The sequence below is a fragment of the Mangifera indica genome, chromosome 3 (assembly GCF_011075055.1).
Source record: "Mangifera indica cultivar Alphonso chromosome 3, CATAS_Mindica_2.1, whole genome shotgun sequence".
Taxonomy (NCBI): Eukaryota; Viridiplantae; Streptophyta; class Magnoliopsida; order Sapindales; family Anacardiaceae; genus Mangifera; species Mangifera indica.
Window position 1 is genome coordinate 5,677,342 of NC_058139.1, and position 18,796 is coordinate 5,696,137.

Below are 18,796 nucleotides of genomic sequence, written 5' to 3' on the forward strand. Positions count from 1 at the left end.
AATGCAGCATGTCCATATTGCGGAGGACCTGTGCTAGCCATGGATTTTGATGCTTATTTAAGGTTTTGTTTTTTCCCCATTTCTCACAAAGTCAAGAGGAAGTTCTACTGCACCATTTGCTCTAGACGTCTCTTCCCTGCACCATGATTATATACATACAAATACATTATTGCCTCTAACGGGGCTTCTAAATTGTCCAAGACATCTATTTCTTTGCATGTTTGATTGTCATTTACTCAACCAATGAGTGTATTACTATTATCAACTTCTGTTTGTACCTGCTCGGGAAATGGATGCAACCACTTAATAAATAAAAAAGGTTATAAATATGATCTTTTTTTTTTTTTGGGATAACTAGATATCTTATTTATAGTAGTTAAATAAATAAATTCAAAATATAGTGATTGAATATACAACTACTGTTTCATTCATCAATGTCTTATTGTTACATATAGTATGCATGTGACTATATCTTATTATTTTAAAATGCATACATTTTTTTTTATAAGATTAGTACCTTATAAATGTGTAAATTTAAACCAAAAATATAAATGGATAAATACTATATAAACTATGAATGTTATTAAACTTGAACTTAATGGATAAATACTAAATATCAAATTCCTAACATATTACAAGTTTTAGTTTCAAGTTGTGACTTCCATACAGCTCCTCTAGGAAGCACAAATCTCAACTCTCACTCGAGCTTAAAGAGAGCTCTTCATCTTTCAATTATTTATAAAATTATCTAGGGTATGTTTTTTGGTGTATAAAGAGTGAGATAGAGACAGTCACATTTAAAAATTAGTATAAGATTATCAGAGTCTTTTAAACTCAAAAATTAAGATTTAAAATCTGGTTGCTAAAGAACCTAAAGGACACTAGAACAAACACCTTAATAACCCTAAATGGCAAGACATGAAAAACGCTAATTCATTCTTCGGATGAGCTCATTGATGTAATTCTCCCTGTTACCAGCATCGCCTCCTTCGACATAGTGGTTCCTCTTCTTCTTCAAACCACCCAAAGGTGCCTTCAGCTTGAATGGCCATAGGAAGTTATTAGCCTCCTTAAAGTGGGATCCAACTGTCATAATCTCATGGATCAGATCCTCCATGCAGATGATTCCATACTTGCCCAGAGCCTGACACATTATAAAATGTCAGTAACAGCCATACATTTGTCACAGTTTGGCACTTAAAATAAAAAAACAAAGAATAACACCACTAGCAACATAAAAAAGCACAAACCTGCTCAACAATTGAGTTATCAGTTAATGCAATCCTTTGCTTGTTCAGCTTACCATATCCCCTCTTGTAAATCAATTCCCTAACACTCTTCAAATTGGGGTATCTAAAACCATGCAGCTCCAATATATTAGACAAAAGGGACAATCCAGTTTTAAAAAAACAAAATTAAATATATACAGACATGTAGACCTGACCATGATTCATGAACCAGCAGTTCCGGTTCGAAACCGCACAGTTTAAAAAAATAGGAACCCAAACTGCAACCGATATTGAACCGTCAATTCCGATTGTTCTAAATCATGGCCCTGATTTATTTTTTTAATTAATAATTATAAATATAAAAAACTTGGACTTAATTTTTCAATTAAACTTCCTAGATATACTCTTGGAGTTTAGAAGAATCAAAGTTTACGTAGTTCTCTTACCTTCACGTATTCGATAGTTGACAATACCCCCTTACCTTATCATTCACCTTCGTTTTCTCGACTATTGATTCTTGTCATCAAACTATCCATAATTAAATTTAGGAGCTCTCCATTAAAGTCCATTGTTATATTTTTGTTGGCATAATTTGGCTTTTGTCCAATCGTCCACGCATATTTAGGTTTCACCTCAGAGCTTGAAATTTATATAATCACTACTTTTGAGTTTAGTGATAACAATGTAGGTAAAAACTTTCCATTTCTAAAATGGTAGAGTTGACATTCAACCACCTTTCCAACATTATCAGCTATTGCTAAGACATCAATTGTTGCAGTGGAACCAACTTTTAGTCAAAGGGCCAATATATTGAACGAGAGACGATCAAGTTTGACTCTCAAATCTATTAAAGCCCAAATATGCGTGAACGATTAGACAATAGTCGAATTCCACCAATAAGATATAAAAATGGACTTCAATAAAAAACCCCTTGATTTAACTACAGATAGTTCAATAATGAAAACCAATAGTCAAGAAAGCAAAGGTAAATGATAAGGTAAGAAAATACTATGTGCTATCGAATACCCGAAAGTAAGAGAACTATGTAAACTTTGATTCTTCTAAATTTCAAGAGGATATATAGGAAGCTTAATTGAAAAATTAAGTCCAAACCTTTTTTTTAAATTCTTTAATTTTTAATTATTACAATTATTAATTAAAAAAATAATAATTGTTGCTAATCTGATTCAAGGGTCAAATTGGCTCGTGGCGAGAACCATAGACATGGAAGACAATTCAATTTTAAAAAACAAAATCATAAAAAAATAAAATCATGAGAAATAAAAGTGTGACATACCCGTAAGTCACGTAAGGTTCAACCCTGTGCAGCATGTTCATTGTTGCTTTGTTCACTTTAAGAAAAACTCCATTGAATATCTGTATCAGGCAAAGAAGACATTTCATTACACTCTGTATAGAAGTTGTGTGTGCTAAACAAGCATATACAACTAAATGACTTATATATCATGGTAAGCCAACATCTAAACCATCAATAATTCAACTAAAGCTTCAGACTAACAGCAAGAAATAAAACTCATCACAAACTAAATGATTTTACATTATTTTATATACTTTATATTCGGTTGTTTATTTGTCTTCTTAAACAAGCACCATACTTGAAATCCATAATCTCAATAACTAATATTATGTTGAGTAAGAATCTGGCAAGCTACCTGTCTCAAACGCAAGAGCTGCAAGATCTTTCTTGTCTTAGGGTGCATGGCATTGATACTGCCAGTTGCAAAAGCATACATATTATACATTAGAAGAAACATAGAGTATCCAAAATTGAAGTACTACAAATAAGAAGCAATATACAACATAACCAAATCAACCCCAACACAAACACTAAAACATACCCACGAATGCGAATTATAAACAGAAGCTTAGCTTCAGGGTCAACATAGAAGCCTCCCTTCAACTTGGCTTCACGCTTCAATTGAATTAGCTCTTTTTCCTGTAAAATCAAAAGAAAATCTTAATTACTAGAAAAATCATCAAAGCAAAGACATACAAATAATAGTTAAGAAGGCCCCAATGAGAACCTGTTCTGCATACTCCTTTGCATAAAGCTTAGCCCTATTAAAGATCAGCTTCCTGTTCTCAGAATTTTTTTTCTTGGTAGCTTCAAGCTCCTGCTTCTTTACAAGAGCCCATTCCTCATTCCTCCTCTGCTTCTTCAATACTGACTCTGGGATCACTACTTTGGCTTCTTCACCCATCTCTGCAAATATAATAGAGATTAATAATTAAGCTCTACATTCACTAAGTAAAACAAATGCAAACCATCTCACACAAAAGTAAGACATATAAACATAGACAAGCAAATAAATTATCATAATATTGATAATCAAATTACCATTATCTCCCACAAAAATGTGAGTTTCTTTTCCCAAGTTTCTTAGCATCTTAACAGAAGACTCTTAGAAACCAGTTATAGAGGACTCGGCAAACATCATACTCATCCAAAATAAAGACAAGCACGCATACGAGAAGAATTAGTCCCACTACTCTGAAGTTGAAAATAACCGATTAAAAAATGAAGATGGATCAGAACATTGGCTTGGATTCTCCGATAGAGAAAAATCGCACATTTTAATCATCGTCGATAATCTGGGGAAAAAATCATCCCTTCCATCTTCACCATAATCTACACCCATCATATTTAGCTATAAAATTTCAATTCAAAAATCACACCAACAAATGACAATAATGCATATATGAAAAATTCGCAATTCATTAACGCAACTACGACTTCAAGAGATAATAATTTTTTTCTTCTTTTTATAAATATATAGGTTCATAGACTACCGCCTTATTTCATGCTAATCTTTACAAACTAACCAAAACAATAAAACCCAGATATAAGTAAACATATTTAAATAACAAATTATAACAACATAATGAGAAATCGAAAAACTCACTAGTTGTTCAGTGTGTAAGCTCAAGGTGGAAACGGATCAAGAGGAAAGGCCGGCCGCAAAAGAGTTATATAAAGGAAGGGCGTGGCATAGGTAGGGTTTTTTTAGGCCAAAAAACTATGTCCCACCAAAAATTTGATGAACTACTGATGTTGATCTTAAAGTTTGAAAAAGCAAATATCCCACCCACCAGGTAAATTTGTTAACAAAATATGTTAAATTTTTATAAAATTACTAGATAAAAACCCTCAAACTAAATAATACTTTGCTACAAAAATTTTTTAATATAATTTTTTAAAATAACAATTGTACTCTTTCAAAACGCAGCAAACTAGTGGTAGAAATATCATATTATCAAATATTGGAGTTATAGTTATATTTTCAAAGTATATAAAGTGAATATGATAATTTTTAAAATAAAATAGAAAAAAAAATTAATTACCTCTCATAAATTTTTCAAAAATTATATTTATAATTTTATAATATTATTCACAATTTAGTTTGATAAGGTGTCATTTTAATATTTTAAATTTTAGATATGAAATAACACTTAATTATATATTTATTATAATATTTTAGATAAATGACATAAATATTTTTGAATTATTAAACTAACGGTTGGATTTGACAAACAGGTGAAAAATTAGTTTTTTCAAATTCAAAAGAGGGGATATCATTTCATCAAATGTTGGGTGGTAAATAAGTATTTGGCAATTTTATTTAGTAGGGTTACTGTTTACATGCAGGGATAGTATTTACCTCTATAACGGGTATTTGATAATATTTTATTACAAAAATAAAAAAATTAGTTTAAAAATATATTAATTAGAAGATTACTGGTATAAATAAATACTATGTTTAATAAAATTTGATAGGTATAAATAATTATTATGTTTGGTTAAAGGTAATAAAAGAATATTAGTAAATTATTTTATTTATATGTCATTGAATATAATTATTTCTAAATATTTTTATATTATTGGTTATATTAATTAAAAATAAATTTATTTTTTCTCAAGAATTAATAAATTATAATATAATTATAATAAAATCAAGATTACCTTGATAATCTTTTAATACCTAAAGTAAATATGATAATTAGATTATTATCTATATTATTTGTCATGTCAACATTAATAATTGAAGATTACCGTAATATTTTATTACTGACAAACCAAACAAGGTAATATAAATAATAAAAGATATATTACTATAGTAATTTTTTAATCTCTGAAACCAAACGACACCTTAGAGTGACTATAATATCATTTAAGTCCTTACCATTTATTTTATTTTTTAAATTTTGTATGAATCCCAGCGGTTTCATAAAAGGAAATATCCCATAAGAGTTCAATACTATCAGAAGTCCCCCTACTTTTTAGTGAGCGGTTGTTGTACTGTTAGAATTGATGACATCATAATACCATATTAAGCTTCTACCATTTTCCCCATTTTAGAAACATTACCATATATTAATAATCTTAATTCCAAAATCATCAATGTGATATCAAGGCTCATTACTCCCTGTTATAAGCAGAGTTATATGTATGAATTTATAGGAGTAACGGATCAAGATAAATAGGAATCATAACAGAAAAAAGAAATTTTAGCATCACAGCAACCATAGATATAATATCTCTATATAGAGAGAGTCTGAAATTGAAGTCGTATTTCCAGAATAATATAAAATTTTTAATTGCATCGCAACTTCCATTGTCTAAGAAAATCAGCATTCAACTCAAAGATGAAGAGATTCAAAATCTGATTGCTTCCGGTCGTACCAGTAATGAAACAAAATAACCTCAAGGAGACTAAAACAAACACCTTAATAACACTAAATGAGAAAATACGAAAAACTCTAATTCATTCTTCGGATGAGCTCATTGATGTAATTCTCCCTGTTACCAGCATCACCTCCTTCAACATAGTGGTTCCTCTTCTTCTTCAAACCACCCAAAGGTGCCTTCAGCTTGAATGGCCATAGGAAGTTATTAGCTTCCTTAAAGTGAGGTCCAACTGTCAAAATCTCATGGATCAGATCTTCCATGCAGATAATTCCATGCTTGCCCAGAGCCTGATACATAATAAAATGTTAGTAAGAGCCATAAAATTGCCACAGATTAAAACTTAAAGAAGGTAAAGAATAGCATCACCAGCAACATAAAAAAGCACAAACCTGCTCGACAATTGTGTTATCAGTCAATGCAATTCTTTGCTTGTTCAGCTTACCATATCCCCTCTTGTAAATCAATTCCCTAACACTCTTCAAATTGGGGTATCTAAAAACACGCAGCTCTAATAAATTAGATAAAGAAGACAATAGTTTTAATGAAACAAACTCAAATATATAAAGGCATGAAAGACAATTCAATTTTAAAAGATCATGAAAGATAAAATAGTGACATACCCATAAGTCACGTAAGGTTCAACCCTGTGCAGCATGTTCATTGTTGCTTTGTTCACTTTTAGAAAAACTCCATTGAATATCTGTATCAGGCAAAGAAGATATTTCATTACAATCCATATAGAATTTATGTGTGTAAACATGTGTATACAACTAAATGACTTATCGATAATTCAACTAAAGCTTCAGACAAACAACAAAAAACAAAACTCATTACATAATAAATGATTTTGCATTATTTTGTATACTTTATATACGGTTGTTTAACAAAGTTTTCTTATCCATTAAATTCAATTATTATACAACCCTAATAAAGTTGCATCTGCGGATATAACAATTCACCTAAAATTGGCTAGCAATAAATTTTTTCAATAAAAATGACAATTTCTCTTCTAGAACAAACACCACACTTGAAATCCATATTCTCCCTACTCCTATTATTTTGAGTGAGAATTTGGCAAGCTACCTGTCTCAATCGCAAGAGCTGCAAGATCTTTCTTGTCTTAGGGTGCATGGCATTGATACTGCAAGTTGCAAAAGCATACACATTATACATTAGAAGAAACATAGAGTATCCAAAATTGAAGTATTACAAATAAGAAGCAATATACAACATAACCAAATCAACCCCAACACAAACACTAAAACATACCCACGAATGCGAATGATAAACAGAAGCTTAGCTTCAGGGTCAACATAGAAGCCTCCCTTCAACTTGGCTTCACGCTTCAATTGAATTAGCTCTTTTTCCTGTAAAATCAAAAGAAAATCTTAATTACTAGAAAAATCATCAAAGGAAAGACATACAAATAATAGTTAAGAAGGGCCCAATGAGAACCTGTTCTGCATACTCCTTTGCGTAAAGCTTGGCCCTATTAAAGATCAGCTTCCTGTTCTCACAATTTTTTTTCTTGGTAGCTTCAAGCTCCTGCTTCTTTACAAGAGCCCATTCCTCATTCCTCTTCTGCTTCTTCAATACTGACTCTGGGATCACTACTTTGGCTTCTTCACTCATCTCTGCAACTATAATAGAGATTAATAATTAAGCTCTACATTCACTAAGTAAAACAAATGCAAACCATCTCAGACAAAAGTAAGACATAGAAACATAGACAAGGAAATAAATTATCATTATCTCCCACAAAAATGTGAGTTATTTTTCCCATGTTTCTTAGCATCTTAACAGAAGACTCTTAGAAACCAGTTATAGAGGACTCAGCAAATATCATACTCATCAAAAATAAAGACAAGCACGCATACGAGAAGAATTAGTCCCACTACTCTTAAGTTGAAAATAACCGATTAAAAAATGAAGATGGATCAGAACATTGGCTCGGATTCTCCAATAGAGAAAAATCGCACATTTTAATCATCTTCGATAATCTGGGGAAAAAATCATCCCTTCCATCTTCACCATAGTCTTCCTCCATCATATTTAGCCATAGAATTTGGATTCAAAAAGCACACTAACAAATGACAATAATGCATATGAGAAAATTCCTCAATTCATAAACATAACTACTCCGATATAAATAAGTTCATAGACAACCGCTTTACTTTCATGCTAATCTTTACAAACTACCGAAAACAATCGCCGTATTTCAAAAAACAAAAAACACCCAGATTTAAATATAACTATTAAAAGGCATTGAAAACATATTAAAAACAACAAATTATAACAACAAAGTGTTGTATGACTCACTGGTTGTTCAAAGTGTGAGCCAAGGGTGGAAACGAAGCACGAGGGAACGCCGACTGAAAAAGAGTCAGATAATGAAGGGAATAACAGTAATAGGGTTTTATGAAGTAGGGTTTCCGTGTAGGTAACGGCTGCGATTTACTCTCTCAGTTACAGTAGATCTGGACCGTTCATTTGAGTGTTCACTGTGAGTATAATATAATTTCAGCTTTTTTTTTTAATTCTCAAAATTATTTCGCAACCCCTAAGGTTTCGTAATAGGAAAAATACCCTAAGAGTTCAAAAATATCATAAGTCCCCCGGTTGTTAGTGAGCCGTTATTCGATTATGATAGCATCATATTCCCATATTAACCTTCTACCATTCACCCCATTTTAGAAATATTCCCACATGTATTCACCCTTACTTTGGCGATGATGCAGCTTGCATTAGTTCATGTTATAGGCGAGTTGCATGTATGACCACCATATGAGAGGGTGATTGAACAATATTACGTCGTGGCATCAAGTTATTGAACAAAAAATATTTATTTATTATTTGAAGAATTCATTACCGTAACGTGAATTATTAGTATAAACTACGATGATGAGTGGTACATGTTAAAAACGACATACCACTATATCTATAAGCACAAATTTGGTTAAATATTAAATTTATTTTTTTATCATTTAAACTACTCTTAGAGATAGTTTTATTAAAAATTTTTTTTATTATAGATCTTAAAATGTTGGAAGAATAACAACCAATACTAAGAATTAGGAAACCAGGAAAGCTCAAGATTAGCACTTAGTGGGCTTTTTAGACGAACAGACTAACTAAATCAGACTAAGCCCATTCTTGCTTGAAATATCCATAACTTGATTGATCCAAACCTATGGCATATAAGAGAAATTCCCCTCTTACCTTCAAATTTTTTCACTGTTAAAAGTGGACCAATATTTTCAAATAATTTTTATGAAAATATTAAAATACCCTTATTAAGCTAGGGATAAAAAGATTGAAACACCATTGATTTAAGATAAAAGAGCAAACAGAACAATAAAACATATTTGTTATTTTCTCTTATCGATATGATTTATTGTAATAAAGTAGAGGATGAAATTTTTTCATGTTGCGTATTTGCAAACTTTTAAGCCCTAAAATGATAATTTGAGTAGTAAAAGAGAATATTTCATATATAAAAAAATATGAGTTTAAATATTATCTTAAAATATATCTAAATCAAATTTTTAATTTAAAATTTACTTTACTTGGAATGGTTGGTTTTACTCTGAAAAGATGATTCGATTTGAGCAAAATTTCTCATTACAAAAAAAAAAAATTCACGTTTTTTTGTGAGATTCTTTTTTTCTATTTTAAAAGGCAAAATTGATAAATCAACAATAATTGACTTAAAAAAATATATAATATGTGCAATCTTATTAGATTGCTTAATATATATTTTCTCTTTTTTTAAAGTTTTGATGCAAAATAAAATTTTGGAAAGTGTTATGCAATGTTTTTAAAAATTTTGTGCAGTATTTTTTAAAATTTTAATATGACCTTTAATAGTATTAAAAATGACAAGTTACATTCTAAAAAAACTAAATACATTCAAAATTTTAAAGTTAGTTAAAGTTTGGTTATTTTTTAAATGTCTAAGCGATAAATTCGTAATCTGAAAATAATATATTAGTAATTTAACATGTATATTAAGTGTTAATGGTAGTTTTAGAATTTCAATATAATAGCAAAATAATTATTTTTATGAAAACTAAACAAAATTTACTAACAAAAATGAATAATGTGTAAAAATTTGATTTTGCAAAACTTAAAAAATAAAAAATTATTATTTCATCGAACCTTGGGCAAAAAAAACTCATTTGGCCTTATAGTTTATACTTTATCCCACCAATTAATACATTATTATCATCTCTTTTTTTTTTTTTTAAACACAATGAACCACATTCATGATTCATGATAAATATATTGATGAAAGAAATTATTTATAAATGGTATATATAAATAATGAAAAAATTATGACCTTACTCTCTTTAAAAACGAGATAAAAATTCCCATGAATTACATGCTATACCCATTTTCATAATATTTGTGTTAAAGCAAAGAATTTCATGAAATATTGATAATATAAGTTTAAGAGTGCCTTAAAAATTAGTAAAAGAATTGATAAAATTATTTAAATTTATTATTTATATCAAATTAGTTATGAAATTGATAAATATTTATTTATTAATAAAAAGATGTCATGAATAAGACTTATCTGCTAGAGTTTTATAGAATCGAGAAGAAACTGTAAAAGCAAAACCAGGCTTTTATGATAGCAGTTAGGGCTAGATTCGAACCAAACCTATTTGAATTCGAATTTGAGCTTGACTCGAACGAACTCGAAACGAGCCAATCTTATACAAGCTCGAGCTATACGTCAAATTTTTTAATTAAAATTTTTGATACAAAATGATATCGTTTTGATCAATATGTATTAAAACGATATCATTTTAATAACGAAAAATGAATCAAACTGAATTCAAACTGAGTTTGAGTTTGGCTTTCACGAGCTTGAGTTCGAACTTAAGCTTAGCTATATGTAAACCAAATTGAATTTGAGTTCAATTCTGTTTGAATCTAACCCTAATAACAACTTTGAGTTATAATGGATATTGACAGTAGAAATCAAGATTAAACGGTCACTAGATTTGTTTCATACAACTCTAATATAATTTAAATTCAGATAATTTTGTTTTATTTTCAAAAGTTTAATTTTGTTTCAAGTATTTCTTTACTTTTATTTCATTCATAAAAAATCTGGTGTTATTATTCAGTATATTTTTATCTTGATTATTATCTTAAATAATAAATGGATAAATACTAAAAAACGAATAAATAAAATTCTTTTAATAAAGTATTCAACTTTAAATAATTATCCATGCGAAAAGAATTAATTGATTTTGAATATCTTCTATTAAGCATATATGAAGGCAATCATAGGCACCTTTGACAAAAAAATTCTTTTTTTTTTTCATTCTTATTTTAATATTTTAAATATATGTCTATATGGGGCAAAATTGATTGAATAATATATGGTTTATCTTAACAGTTCTATACATTGATAAAGGATTGGGTTATTTCTATTAATGAGTTCTTAATTATACTTATTTTGAAGTTGGAATGATTTTTTTATTCTAAGTTACATTTTGCACAACAACGATCGAGTAATGAATTATCCAGAAAATTCACATTTTGATAGAAAGAAAAAACCACAAATTTATTAAAATTTTAGAATTACCCGATTTAGAATATTAATTTATTCATATATAGAAGTTGAGATTCAAATTATATGATCCAAAATATGGTCAATTTAGGGCTACTATAAAACAAAGTGCAATGCTATGTATATGTTTATACAATTTTATATATATATATATATATATATATATATATATATATATATATATATATATGATGTGTTCTTATGTGATTAGTGTTACTTTATTTTTAATTTAGAATTATCAAATTATATGATGATATATTATTTATATTTTTAATTATATACATTTTTAATTATATACTCAAATTTCAAAAGTAAAATAAGTATTACTTGACTGCAACTATAGTCCGCCCAAGTCATTTTTAATATTAGATTTTGATGTGTTTTGAACGTAAATTGAGTTTCAAGAAATGTAGGTGTCTTAATATTTTTAAAACATGTATTACACTAGCCCTTTTTTTTTTTTTTTTTTTAGTAAATGAAAGGATCATAAAACAAATATAAGATTGGTTACTATAATATTTACAAGTCCTTAGCCAACATGACCAAAGTTATGTTTAATGTCAACAAATAATTATAGAGAATATGACTTAAATAGTAAGTGGAAACTATTATATGCGTCATCAAGGGTTGAAAATTATTTTTGAATCAAAACTTAGGTAAGAAAATGCAATTCACTCTCTAATAACATAACAAAAATGTACTAGTATGGTTGTGCAATCATTTTTTTTTTTTTCTGGTAACAAGAAAACTCATTTGAACTAGATTATCATATTAGGTCAAAACCAACTATACTAAGTAAAACAAACCTCTAAGTCTAGTAACAGACTTTACAACCATTGAATCATATAAGTTAAAAGTTTAATCTTCATTTATCAAGAGAGGAGACTTAAACTGATTTTTAAAGGTGGTAATTGGGTCAAGTTGAATGGAGGCCCGACCCAAAGTATGAGAAATGGGGCTGACCCAACACTGTAACATGTTGGGTCTAGCCTATGGGCCTTCCAAGCCAAGTCATAGGTCTGGGTGTTAGGCCGATGGGCTAACCCAATGCATACCATTGATAATATTTAAAAAAATTATAAATGTTTATAAGAAATAAAAATTGTAGACTTAAAAAATATATGTTTGAGTTCTTTGATCAATCTCACATGTATGATATAACCAAAATTTTACTTTAGTTGAAATACGTTGTTTAACTTTTATTTATAGTAGGTGAAGGAAGTTAAAGATTTTATTCTTTTAGATGTGAAACTCTTTACAAAGTATAAAAGTGTACATGTAAAAGTCTCACATTTAAAAAAAATACAATTTCTCAGTCCATTCATGCACTATATATAAAGGTTAAGTAAAGTAAAAAGTTCAACAAAATTCATGTTTTAGATTTCATATTTGTGAAATTGATTACAAGAACTCAAATCACGTATTATAAATAAATTTGTTTTTTTTTTAATTACAATATAATTTCCTAACATATTTTTTGATCAAAGAAAATATAATTAAAATTTTTTTTATTAAAATTAATGGGACTAGCCGGGGGTCAAATATCGTTTAAGGCCTGACCTATTTTCTATAGGGTCGAGCCTTGGGCTTTAAAATTTTCATAGGTTGGCCCACCTAAAGGCCCTTCACTGTTAAGGTCAAAGGCCCGACCTGACTTATCGCTGTCTCTATTCATACTATTTTATGCATGAAATCTTCTCTTTTACTATTCAAACTATCTCTTTGAGATATTTGAATTCATATTATTTTATATATAAAACTTTTTCTTTTACCGCTTAAGCTACCAATCGAGAGATCAAATCTATATGTTTTAACATACTTAGAGTGACTTTAGGGTTTTAAGTCATTCTTTTTTATTGTGTCAAGTCTTAGAGAATCATAATATTGATTGCATCTTTGATAACCCTGGTAGCTTAACAGTCTTAAAACCAATTATTTCTTTTAAACAAAAAGAAGACAGGTAATATTAATTATTTGTTGGTGTTCCACTCTAGATATATATATTGAAACTTTATAAAACTTAGTGTTCAAGTTTGAAATCAATTTACTCTTTCGTGATTAGTTTGAAGAATTAAGTCGTACTATGTTTTCATAAACTATGAGGTTTGAATTATCTCATGAATACTTACATAAACAAAAAATTGTAAAGTTTCATAGTCTATCCTACTTTTTAGAAGCTTCTTAGAAATTAAAAAATTCGATTCAAATTTATTAAACTAGGTTATAATTAAAGTTTGACGTCTTAACATTTACCTAGGCTGGCGGTGGGTGGGAACAAGTTAAAAGTTTTGACCATTTCATTTAGAATATTTGTAAAATTTTCTCAATCAATCAATCAATTAGGGTTTGATTTTTTTAACCAATCAGAGAAAAAATTGAAAACTTTGATACTAAATTCCAATTCAATATGTTTTTAGACCAATTCAAAGCCGACAAGATGATTAAATCCCTGGATTAGCCACTAGTTTTAATGTTTTGTATGAAAAAGAAATGACATGATAAAAGGACTTCATGCTTTCCTGGTATGCCAATTTTATCCTGTTCTGTGGAAAAAACAGGCATTATACAGAATATGAGTGACACACAGTAAAAATTTCAGAAGTAAAATTATAAAGAAGCCTGAACGACCAATTTCTAACGCCATTAATGGGCAGCGTGTTGCATATTCCACAAGACACTACTCAACCAACTGTGTACTAGTCAAACAGCAAATCTTTATCGTTTCAGATTTTTCTCACAATTCTGTCAGATTTTGCTTAAATGCTGGTAGATGTCGGTCCAAATGAATTATGAGACACAAATTAAATTATTGTATGGCCAAAGGACAATTTTCCACCCAAGCTATACCGCATTTTCAAGTTTTTTTTTTTTTTTAATTTTGATAATCTCAAATATCCACTTATAAGTAGTTAAAATTAATAAAACTTTAATCTCTTGAAATTTTATCTTTTTTTATCTCCCTAAACTTTAAAAACTAAAAGTTTCTTTCAATTTAATTTTAAAAAAATGACAGTTTTACCCCAAAAATGACGTTGGAGATTTCAAAACGAAACCCTAGAGTGAAACTGTTATTTTTAAAACTTAGATTGGAGGAAGCTTTTAGTTTTTAAAGTTTAGAGAGGTAAAAAGAGAATATATTTTAGTTTATTTTTAATATTATAAAAAAAATAACAATTTTATCCTTATTATCATTAATTTTAACTGTTTATGGATGGATGTTTGAGATTATCAAAGTTAAAAAGAGAAAACTTGAGATTGTAACATATCTTGAGTGGAAAATAGTCCTTTGGCCTTATTGTATTAATACAATGAGTTTTTCTAAGTTTATTGTTGAATGTTAGAAATTTTATCTTGGCCTGGCCTTTTTGTCAATGAGGTGGAAAAAAAATGCGTTTGAATGTTGAATTTTATTATACTTCATTTTTTTTTTCCAGGGAATCAGCAGAAAAGAGGTGTCGTTTATGAATTAGTTTCTTGTTCTCCAGGTTGGAATTACCTGAAACTACGGTAGAGATTATTGAGATATATTAATTTAACGTAAATGTTTAATCTGTTTAATTACTTTATAAATTAATTAGCAAATTAGCATAAAAATAGGAAAAATTTCAAAATTGAGTTTGATTGTACCTTTTATTTAAGGCTTAAAGTAGTGCCTTTTTATTATTATTTTTGCTTTTTATATATTCTTTATGTTGATTTTTTTTAAGTAAAAATTTATATTTTGAAAACATTTAATAATTTTCTCCGATTAAAATTCTCTTGGAAAAGAATTAGTCTTATAACAATTTTTATTTAAGATGTTAAACGCTGTAATGTCTTCTCTAATTAGGTGACAATATTTTAACCCTAAACCTAATGTTTTCATCGATTTAGTTATAACATTTTGACCTATTTTACCCTCAATCTTGAACATCATTCTCGATTAGGGTATAAGATTTTTATTCAAAACCCTAATATAAGAGATCCTTTTATGGCAAAAATATCTCGATATAATTAATATATATATTTTTTTGGAGGTTATCCTTGAGAAAGTCGAGAAATTGATTGTGAAAATGTAATGTAATCACATGAGTTGTGATGCATGTTTTCAGCTTTAAATGAAAAGTGGTTGTGTTCTTTAATGCGAGGCTGAAAAGTAAGAGGCATCTAACACTATGAAATCGATGCAGCCAAAAAATCTATGCCCATGCATAGGTTTAAACTTATAAATCAAGTATCTTCTTTGCGTGAAAGAAACCCTAATTTTGTCTCACCAAAATATAAAAATACATAAATAGAAGAATAAAAGAAAGCATATGCTAATCTGTGAATTAAAACTCAGCCAAATCTATTAAAAACTCCAAAAATTAAACTTCCCCTATAAGACCTTAGGTTACGATTTTGGGTCGGTTTGTTCAATAATTGAATAATTATTATTCATTGGACAAATATTAATTTTCTCCGAGAAATTTCCCCCACCTCATGTAGAAATGTTAACTTCTGGATAAGGACATGCTGTTGAATGGAAACATTGCTCTTATCTAATTAATTTGCTCAGACCCCCACTGGATTGACTGGATTATATCGAGGCGAACGGACTATTTCTCACCCAATTATTGATGCATACACAATTCTTTATTTATTAATTATCAAAAATTTAAATAGTTATTCATCTGTTAAATTTTATTGTTAATATTAAAGATAAAATTGTTATTTAATAAAAATATTTAAAAAAACTATAAGATCATTATATTTATCTTAAGTTTAAAAATTAATAATTTTTCTTCATCTTTCTCCACTCAAAATTTAAAAAATTAATATTTTTCTCATAGAATTTTTTTTTATCTTATTTTGTTTGATAGATATATATTATTAAAAAAAAAAAGAAAGGAGAGAAAGAGAGAGAAAATTTGTCTATATCGTATCATTAAAGTTAAAAGAAAAAAATTTCCACAAACAGTAGGTCCATTTTGGTGGGACGGAAAGCTAAAGATGGAAAAGTCTCAACCAAATAAGGGAAAAAGACTATTTTCCACCCAATTTTTAACCTGATTTCAAAAATATATCTATGTCTGATAAAAAATTCAAATACTCACTTATCTCTAAATCACCGTTAAGTTCTCCATTAAATAGAGGGATAAAATCATCATTTTACTATTTACAATTTAGTTATATAATTTCATTGCATTTTTCCTTTCCGATTTTAAAAATTAACTTTTACCCTCATCCCTGAACTTTGAAAGGTGACTTTTACCCCCCCCCCCCCCCCCAAATCCTTAATTTTTTTTCACTTTCCCTCCGGCCACCGATGACGATGTGGCTAGAGAGAGAATGACGAGCGTCGTCTAAATCTGGACAACGCTCGTTGACCTTCACTGGACGACGCTCGTCGTCCATTCTGGATGACCCTCGTTGTCCATTCTCTGGACGACGCTTGTCGTCTAGAATGGACAACGAAACATCGTCTAGAATGGACGACGAAACGTCGTCCGATGCTTCATTGCCCAGAATGGACGATGCTTCTTCATCCAAAGATCTGGACGACGATCGTCGTCCAGAGGTGGAGGAAAACTTCTCCGCCATCACCGGAAAAAAGTGGCTACATTTCAGGGGAAAAAAATGAATTTTTTAAAACTTAATTCATGGGACAAATGTTAGTTTTTCAAATTAAAGAAAGAAAAATGAGATAAAATTTTGATTATTTAATATTATTGATAAAATAACAAATTTACCCCTTAACCCTAACAGAAAATATATGGATGAGTCTAAATAGATTTAACTTTGAGTGGGTATGAATTTTTCATCAAAGATAGGTATACTTTTGAAAGAAGGCTAAAACTTGGGTGGGACATAGTGGTTTTCCCACCAAACAATAGCCCAGTTTTGGTGCAATGTCACCCTTAAGGTCCACTATGCTCAGCTAATAATTGATTTAAGATAAAGTATGATATGATATCTAATGAAACTGTTACGAAAACTGAGACCTTATTCAAAAAGAAAGATATCCAATATTTAAAGTTTTTTTAAATATATTTTATAGATGATCTGATCTGTAATGATCATGATTGGAAATTATTTAATCATCTTTATCTGAATAAGAGGCGAAACATCGTAAACTAAAACTTGGGATAGCTATTTGAAATCTTAGCGAAAAACTGAATTTGTTATCTCATGTTTACTTTTCGTGAACAGAACGTAAATTGAAGTGGAGGGTTTTTTTCTGCAACCGAGCATTGGATTATCGGATTAGAATCTGGCGAAGAAAACAAATATGTATGAAATGTTGTGTCTTATTGTTTGTCTTCGCCACCGCAAGTCAAATGAAACTCACGTAAAAATTTATTTTCTTGGCATTACTAGGCTATGCATGTTTATCGTTAATTCTTTGAATTGAAGCCCGCTAGAAAAGTGACGGAACACGTGAACAAATTTAACACGTGAACAAATTTAATACGTGTCAAATGTAACAAAAAGAGGTTCACATGTTTTGAAATAGATTACTTACATTCTGGAAATTATTTTTCTTTTATTTTGAGGTAGTGACCGACTTAAAGATATAATATTGATGGATCAAAATTAAATAAAAATAAAAATATAATAAATTAATTTTAAAATTTTAAAAAATAAATATAAAATTTTAAAAATTATTTTAAAATTTTAAATATATTAAATTAACAATTTTTTAAGATTAAAAGAGTTTTAAAATTATCATTTTTTATACAAAGAAAGTAACACAAATATTTCGAACTTAGAAGAAGAGGTTTGATGACCTCATTGACCCCTTCTGCGTCTCCCCTTTCTAGGTGTAAAAGCCTAAAAATCTTTAAAATATAAATATAAAATTTGAAGTATGACTCAATCCTGGGAAATTATATTTATGATTTTATTAGTGTAATTCTGTTATATTTGTATTGTAGTTTTCAAAAGCTACGTATGATTTTTAATTTGGAGTATTCATTATTTTTATTGGATATCTTAAATTTTATACATCACTCATGCATAAATCAACAATTCATGTGTTGACAAGATATAGATATATGCATATTGCCCTATTACACATCATATAATCGAATCGTGTATTGAATATCGTATCATATGATACGATTTTTAAGAAATAAAACATTAATAAAATAATAAAAATATAATTGATATGTTATCATTTATATACATATTATATTATTATTTTTTATAAAAAAATGTATTGATCTGTATCGATAATATGTATTATATTATATTAATTATGATATACTTCATAATATGTATCATTTTCTATTTATATCGTATCATATCATATCA

At 28.7% G+C, this 18,796-nt stretch overlaps 2 protein-coding genes and 2 non-coding genes across 6 annotated transcripts; all 4 read right to left on the minus strand.

Moving 5' to 3' along the window:
• Window positions 1-560: 560 nt before the first annotated feature.
• On the minus strand, window positions 561-4,264 carry LOC123211692 (60S ribosomal protein L7-2-like). 3 transcript variants are annotated; one of them, XM_044630523.1, is made up of 7 exons: window positions 4,154-4,264; window positions 3,275-3,453; window positions 3,089-3,186; window positions 2,903-2,960; window positions 2,527-2,606; window positions 1,251-1,353; window positions 561-1,144 (listed from the first exon to the last, which is right to left on the minus strand). In XM_044630523.1, exons 2-7 carry the CDS (start codon window positions 3,449-3,451, stop codon window positions 929-931), a joined length of 732 nt encoding a protein of 243 aa, XP_044486458.1. In that variant the 5' UTR covers window positions 3,452-3,453; window positions 4,154-4,264; the 3' UTR covers window positions 561-928. The 3 variants fall into 3 exon arrangements, with proteins under 3 accessions (XP_044486458.1, XP_044486457.1, XP_044486456.1); XM_044630522.1 differs by having other exon boundaries at window positions 3,275-3,459; window positions 4,154-4,243; XM_044630521.1 differs by lacking the exon at window positions 4,154-4,264 and adding an exon at window positions 3,589-3,652.
• Window positions 3,775-3,867, minus strand: LOC123212625. Its single transcript, XR_006501584.1, has one exon. It is a non-coding gene; the product is annotated as a small nucleolar RNA Z103 (small nucleolar RNA).
• Window positions 4,265-5,820: 1,556 nt separating the features above from the next.
• On the minus strand, window positions 5,821-8,407 carry LOC123211693 (60S ribosomal protein L7-2). The gene is made up of 7 exons (XM_044630524.1): window positions 8,257-8,407; window positions 7,393-7,577; window positions 7,207-7,304; window positions 7,021-7,078; window positions 6,558-6,637; window positions 6,327-6,429; window positions 5,821-6,224 (listed from the first exon to the last, which is right to left on the minus strand). Exons 2-7 carry the CDS (start codon window positions 7,567-7,569, stop codon window positions 6,009-6,011), a joined length of 732 nt encoding a protein of 243 aa, XP_044486459.1. The 5' UTR covers window positions 7,570-7,577; window positions 8,257-8,407; the 3' UTR covers window positions 5,821-6,008.
• LOC123212626 lies at window positions 7,870-7,962 on the minus strand. The gene has a single exon (XR_006501585.1). It is a non-coding gene; the product is annotated as a small nucleolar RNA Z103 (small nucleolar RNA).
• Window positions 8,408-18,796: the final 10,389 nt, after the last annotated feature.